Source organism: Oncorhynchus clarkii, chromosome 28 (assembly GCF_045791955.1).
Source record: "Oncorhynchus clarkii lewisi isolate Uvic-CL-2024 chromosome 28, UVic_Ocla_1.0, whole genome shotgun sequence".
Classification (NCBI taxonomy): Eukaryota; Metazoa; Chordata; class Actinopteri; order Salmoniformes; family Salmonidae; genus Oncorhynchus; species Oncorhynchus clarkii.
In genome coordinates, this window is record NC_092174.1 from 38611810 (window position 1) to 38619309 (window position 7500).

General features: G+C 44.5%; 1 protein-coding gene across 1 annotated transcript in view; it reads right to left on the reverse strand.

The window, feature by feature from the left end:
* The window catches only part of LOC139386673 (potassium voltage-gated channel subfamily A regulatory beta subunit 1b), a 78652-nt gene that overhangs the window by 70659 nt on the left and 493 nt on the right, over window positions 1–7500 (reverse strand). The window contains exon 1 of the mRNA XM_071132462.1: window positions 7301–7500. This exon is cut by the window's right edge and continues 493 nt beyond it. Coding sequence (XP_070988563.1) covers window positions 7301–7500 — 200 coding nt within the window. The remainder of the gene's footprint in view (window positions 1–7300) is intronic.

Consider the following 7500-nt stretch of genomic DNA (forward strand, 5'->3'; position numbering starts at 1 on the left):
ATCAAATTTTATTTGTCACATACACATGGTTAGCAGATGTTAATGCAAGTGTAGCGAAATGATTGTGGTTCTAGTTCCGACCGTGCAGTAATAACAAGTAATCTAACAATTTCACAACACACAAGTGTAAAGGAATGAATAAGAATATGTACATAAAAATATATATGGATGAGTGATGGCCTGAACGACGTGGGCAAGATGCAGTAGATGGTATAGAGCACAGTATATGAGTAGTGTAGGGTATGTAAACATTATATAAAGATGCAGTAGATGGTATAGAGTACAGTAGATGAGTAGTGTAGGGTATGTAAACATTATATAAAGATGCAGTAGATGGTATAGAGTACAGTATATGAGTAGTGAAGGGTATGTAAACATTATATAAAGATGCAGTAGATGGTATAGAGTACAGTATATGAGTAGTGAAGGGTATGTAAACATTATATAAAGTGGCATTATATAAAGTAACTAGTGATACATTTATTACATCCAATTTTTAATTATTTAAGTGGCTAGAGATTGAGTCAGTATGTTGGCAGCAGCAACTCAATGTTAGTGATGGCTGTTTAACAGTCTGATGGCCTTGAGATAGAAGCTATTTTTCAGTCTCTCGGTCCCAGCTTTGATGTACCTGTACTGACCTCGCCTTCTGGATGATACCAGGATGAACAGGCAGTGGCTTGGGTGGTTGTTATCCTTGATGATCTTTATGGTCTTCCTGTGATATCGGGTGGTGTAGGTGTCCTGGAGGGCAGGTAGTTTGCCCCCGGTGATGCGCTGTGCAGACCTCACTACACTCTGGAGAGCCTTACGGTTGAGGGCGGAGCAGTTGCTGTACCAGGTGGTGATACAGCCCGACAGGATGCTCTCGATTGTGCATCTGTAAATGTTTGTGAGTGTTTTTGGTGATAAGCCGAATTTCTTCAGTCTCGTGAGGTTGAAGAGGCGCTGCTGCGCCTTCTTCACCATGCTGTCTGTGTGGGTGGACCATTTCAGTTTGTCCGTGATGTGTACGCCGAGAAACTTAAAACTTTCCACCTTCTCCACTACTGTCCCGTGGATAGGGGGTGCACCCTTTGCTGTTTCCTGAAGTCCACGATCATCTCCTTTGTTTTATTAACGTTAAGTGTGATGTTATTTTCCTGACACCACACTCCGAGGGCCCAAACTTCATCCCTGTAGGCCGTCTCGTCATTGTTGGTAATCAAGCCTACCACTGTAGTGTCGTCTACAAACTTGATGATTGAGTTGGAGGCGTGCATGGCCACGCAGTCATGAGTGAACAGGGAGTACAGGAGAGGGCTGAGAACACAGCCTTGTGGGGCCCCAGTGTTGAGGATCAGCAGGGTGGAGATGTTGTTTCCTACCCTCACCACCTGGGGGCAGACCGTCAGGAAGTCCAGGACGCAGTTGCACAGGGCGGGGTCGAGACCCAGGGTCTCAAGCTTAATGACGAGTTTGGAGGGTACTATGGTGTTAAATGCTGAGCTGCAGTCGATGAACAGCATTCTTACATAGGTATTCCTCTTGTCCAGGTGGGTTAGGGCAGTGTGCAGTGTGATTGCGATTGCGTCATCTGTGGACCTATTGGGGCGGTAAGCAAATTGGAGTGGGTCTAGAGTTTCAGGTAGGGTGGAGGTGATAGGATCCATGACTAATCTCTCAAAGCACTTCATGATGACGGAGGTGAGTGCTAAGGGTCGATAGTCATTTAGCTCAGTTACCTTAGCTTTCTTGGGAACTGGAACAATGGTGGCTGTCTTGAAGCATGTGGGAACAGCAGACTGGGATAAGGTTTGATTGAATATGTCCATAAACACACCAGCCAGCTGGTCTGCGCATGCTCTGAGGACACGGCTAGGGATGCCGTCTGGGCTGGCAGCCTTGCGAGGGTTGACACGTTTAAATGCTTTACTCACGTTGGCTGTGGTGAAGGAGAGCCCACAGGTTTTGGAGCAGGCTTTGTCGTTGGCACTGTATTGACCTCAAAGCGAGCAAAGAAATTGTTTAGTTTGTCTAGGAACAGGACATCGTGGTCTGCGACGGGGCTGGTTTTCTTTTTGTAGTCCGTGATTGACTGTAGACCCTGCCACATACCTCTCGTTTCTGAGCTGTTGAGTTGCAACTCTACTTTGTCTCTATACTGACGCTTAGCTTGTTTGATTGCCTTGCTGAGGGAATAGCTACACTGTTTGTATTCAGTCATGTGACCAGTCGACTTGCCCCGATTAAAAGCAGTGGTTCGTGCTTTCAGTTTTGCACGAATGCTGCCATCAATTCACGGTTTCTGGTTGGGGAAGGTTTTAATAGTTGCTGTGGGTGTAATCGATGTGAAATGGTTAGCGGTGGTGCGCTAATAGCGTTTCAATCGGTGACGTCACTTGCTCTGAGACCTTGAAGTTGTTGTTCCCCTTGCTCTGCAAGGGCTGTGGCTTTTGTGGAGCGATGGGTAATGATGCTTCGTGGGTGACTGTTGTTGATGAGTGCAGAGGGTCCCTGGTTCGAGCCCGGGTAGGGGCGTACGGACTAAAGTTATACTGTTACATGGGTACAACATCACCGTTGCACTTGCTAATAAACTCGCTCACCGAATCAGCGTATTCGTGAATGTTGTTGTCCGACGCTATGCGGAACATATCCCAGTACACGTGATCGAAGCAATCTTGAAGCGTGAAATCAGATTGGTCGGACTAGCGTTGAACAGACCTGAGCATGGGCGTTTCCTGTTTTTTTTTTTTCTGTCAACCTTGTTGAGACTCGACGTTGGCGAGTAGTAAACTCGGGAGGGGTGCGCAATGTGCCCCTCCGTTGTTTTGGGTCGCCAGCTGGGATCCAATCCATTGTCCTGGGTGGTGGTCCAAACAGAGGATCCCCTACGGGAAAGTCGTTTTCCTGGTCGTAATGTTGGTAAGTTGACGTTATTCTTATATCCAATAGTTCCTCCCAGCTGTATGTTTTAAAACTTAAGATTTCCTTGGGTAAAGGGCCAAGGGTGGTGCAGTGGTCTAGGGCACTGCATCGCAGCGCTAGCTGTGCCACCAGAGACTCTGGGTTCGCGCCCAGAGTCCGTGGGGCGACGCACAATTGGCCTAGCGTCATCCGTGTTAGGGAGGGTTTGGCCGGTAGGAATATCCTTGTCTCATCACGCACCAGCGACTCCTGTGGCGGGCCGGGCGCAGTGCACGCTAACCAAGTTCGCCAGGTGCACGGTGTTTCCTCTGACCCATTGGTGTGGCTGGCTTCCGGGTTGGATGCGCGCTGTGTTAAGAAGCAGTGTAGCTTGGTTGGGTTGTGTTTCGGAGGACGCATGGCTTTCGAACTTCAAGTTGTAGCTTTGAGACAAGATAGTAATTACTAACAATTAGATACCACGAAAAAGGGGGTAACATTTTTAAAATGTAAAAATAAAAATAAAAAGATTTTCTTGTAAGAAACAAATTACTGCATAGTTTCCTGAGAACGCAAAGAGGCGGCCATCATTGAAAATAAGAATTTGTTCTTAACTGACTTGTAATAATGTGCAAATAGTTAAGGTACAAAAGGGTGTTATGACGTTGGCCTGGGGTTAGGTTTATGACAGTCATAAATACCTCTTCCCCCCTTTGTCCTCTCTCTACCCTACTGAGGCTACATTTGCAAAATCCTTGGTTAACATAGAGATTCTGGGAACATCAGCAGGTGGGGGGAAATGAACTATATTCTGGTAATCCGACCAATTGAACATATGCGGTGGTACTTAATGAATATGATGTCAGTTTGTTTGTCATCTGAGACATTCTCATCAATGATAAGATTACATAAACTCTACAGTGGAAAGTCTACACATCAGAGTTATCGGATTCACATGGAATTGTTGTTCAATTTAAATGTTGGAATATGAAATTATTCGTGATGGGATGAAATGTGATTTTAGCTTCTAAAATGTGAGAATTGGGTTTTCGTAAGGTTAGGGCTCTGCTCAATCAGTGGCCCTCCCCTGTGAAGAGTCATGGGTTATAAAACTTAAAAGACACACCCTTCTCGCTCCACTATATAAAGCCTTGACGAAAATGTAACCTCCTGTTCCGAGGACGTGAGGACGACGGTCCGATGTCAAAATGGTTCAAATAATAACTACAGAACGAAGCCAACATCAGCGTGAGCTTTGGTTACGAATGGTATGAACTTTGAACTCTTATTCACTACAGAAGTGATATCTCCTAGCCGTTGAGTTAGCAACAGCAGCTGCAAACGAGGGTTAGGAAGGAACAGACAGAGACACACACACACACACACGCACGCACGCACTCACACACACACACACACATTCACACACACAATTCGCAGAGAAAAATGTAGTGTGCAGCACAAAGAATGTTAAAATCACAGATTTAGCCTCAGACGTCTGTTCCCTTACATAAATAAAGATTGTTAGTCAGATTTTATCTTCAGGCCTAAGAGTTTCCAGTCAATGATAAGAACAGAAAGAAACCTCCGCTGTGTAGTTAAATACAGAGAGAGAGAGGGAGAGAGAGAGAAAGAGAGTGAGGGAAGAGTCTGAGAGAGAGACAGAGGGAGGAGTCTGAGAGATAGAGAGAGAGAGAGAGAGAGAGACAGAAAATGGAAAGAGAGAGAAAGGGGGAGGAGTCTGAGAGATAGAGAGATTGAGAGAGAAGAGAGAGAGAGAGGAGAGAGAGAGCATGAGAGAGAGAGAGGAGAGAGAGAAGAGAGAGACAGAGAGAGAAGAGAGAAACAGAGAGAGAGAGAGAGAGAGAGAGCAGAGAGAGAGAGGAGAGAGAAGAGAGAGACAGAGAGGGAGAGAGAGACAGAGAGAGAAGAGAGAGACAGAGAGAGAGGAGAGAGAAGAGAGAGACAGAGAGAGACGAGAGAGAAGAGAGAGAGAGAGAGAGAGCAGTAGGAAGGGAGTGAGTTAACATTTTGTTACATTCATTCTCTCTCAATCAGTTCTTTGTCTTTCTGTTGAAGATGGGGGCAATAGCTTTGACCTTGATGTGGAGCATCAATGCAAGTCATCTCACTGCGGATCAGTAAACGGACTGTATGAGGCATATTGTATGATCATGTTTAACAGTGACTGTTGGCGTCAGTCAGAACACATTGTCTGACCAGGTGGGGTCCCATGTGGCTCAGTTGGTTAGAGCATGGTGCCTGAGATGTTGGAGTCGTGGGTTCAATTCCCACGGGGGACCAGTATAAAATAAAAGTATAAAAATGTATTCCCTCAGTACTGGAAGTCCCCCTGGATAACAGTGTCTGCAAAATGCCAAAATGAAATGTGTGGGCACCTGCAGCGAGGTCAGCTTCTGGTGTGTTTGATTGGCATCGTACCAGTCTGAACATAACCTCCTAGACAAACTATTAAAGACCCCAGTTATATAGCCTAAAACTGTTCTGTCTTTCTTTTACAAACCACTGAGTATGAGTAGCTGCTATGGGGACGTACGGTAGTGTTGATCGATCCTCCAGTCAAGGCTTTTTAGAGAATTCACATAAACAGGCGAAGTGAAATTGTCCATTTCAATGTTGTTATGGAAACTGGGATGCCATGAATATCATGTATGATCTTATCATGTTTTGCTCCTCTGCATCAAATCAACTCACATTCAATTCATTGTCTCCATTGTGAAAACTGCACCTTTCACCCTGAGCTCCTGAGTGGCGCAGCGGTCTAAGGCACTGCTGCTCAGTGCTAGAGGCGTCACTACAGATCCTGGTTTGATTCCAGGCTGTCTCACAACTGGCAGTGATTCGGAGTCCCATAGGCCGGCGCACAATTGGCCCAGCATCGTCCGGTTTAGGGTTTGGCTGGGATAGGCCGTCATAGTAAATACGAATGTGTTCTTAACTGACTTGCCTAGTTAAATATAGGTTAAATTAAACTCACACTCTTTCAGCAGTGATACAATGACCTCACACAAACATCCTACAGTACATCTGCAAATCATTAAGCCTAAATGAGTTATTGTGTAACATCAAATGAGTGGAAATGTTTCATATAAAACCATTATCACTCTTATTCAAGCAATTATTATGTAACTTTTAAGCCTAAGGTTTAGATACTCTAGTAACCACTGAAACTGCATACAGACAGTAATCCTACTTCATGTTGTCATAAGGATGCTGAAATGGTAACATCCACACATCCACGTAAACCTACAACACATATAACTCATGAATAATTACTCTATAAGTCATGAATAAGTTACAATGCTTTATAATGCTGTCCGGACACTAGTAGTTCGTTATATATACTAACAGCAAACACATGCAACATGCATTCAACTCTATATAGCTCTATATTAAATTATGAATTCCTGCTCTACTTGTGAATAAGGTATCATAACCACATGTACGGGTGCATAATAAACATGTACGGGTGCATAATAAACATGTACGGGTGCATAATAAACATGTACGGGTGCATAATAAACATGTACGGGTGCATAATGTACATGTACGGGTGCATAATAAACATGTACGGGTGCATAATAAACATGTACGGGTGCATAATAAACATGTACGGGTGCATAATAAACATGTACGGGTGCATAATAAACATGTACAGGTGCATAATAAACATGTACGGGTGCATAATAAACATGTACGGGTGCATAATAAACATGTACGGGTGCATAATGTACATAAACTCACAGCTCTAAAATGCGGTTGATCAAATACAGTTAAGACAATATAACACACTTAATAATTCAATCAATTATTGTTCACACACCTGCAGGTGGATTTAACTCTAACTAAGCGAGCGCAACAACCGCTTTGGGCTAGAAATCACTACACGCTTTTAAACGTTTACAAGTGTATGAGAAACGCTCAATAACTTACTCATAAACACTCTGGCTCATTACTCAATGATCAATAACTCAATGATCAACAACTCAATTAAACACATTCATAGAAGCTGTTATTGCCACTATTACACAACAACAAACAGTTCAGACATCCCTGTACTGCTACGTGACGTCACCGAGGGGTAGAGACACATGTTCAGCTCATTAGCTCACACTCACTGGCTCATTAGTTCATGCTCTATAGCTCCTTAACTGATGCTTTATACCACATTATAGAGCTACTACAACAGAAAATTGTACACACTTGAATTAGTTAAGCATCAATAATTTAACTAAACATTTATAACACATGAATGAGCTATCTTTACCACTAGCACAACAGTGATCTCTCTACATACCGGTACTTCATGCCAGTGATCTCTCTACATACCGATACTTCATGCCAGTGATCTCTCTATGTACCGGTACTTCATGCCAGTGATCTCTCTACATACCGGTACTTCATGCCAGTGAGCTTGGCGGTGGATTCCTTAAGGTTGTGCTGGTAGCGGTGGGTCAAGGAGCCCAGGCTGCGGGCGATGAGGGCCACGGTCCGGAAGCGTGCCCGCGCCTGGCTGGCCGTGTTGGGGCTGGTGGCGTTCTGCTTGCTGTGACCTCCATTCCCCGGGGGCCTCAGCCCTCCTCTTCCTCCGTC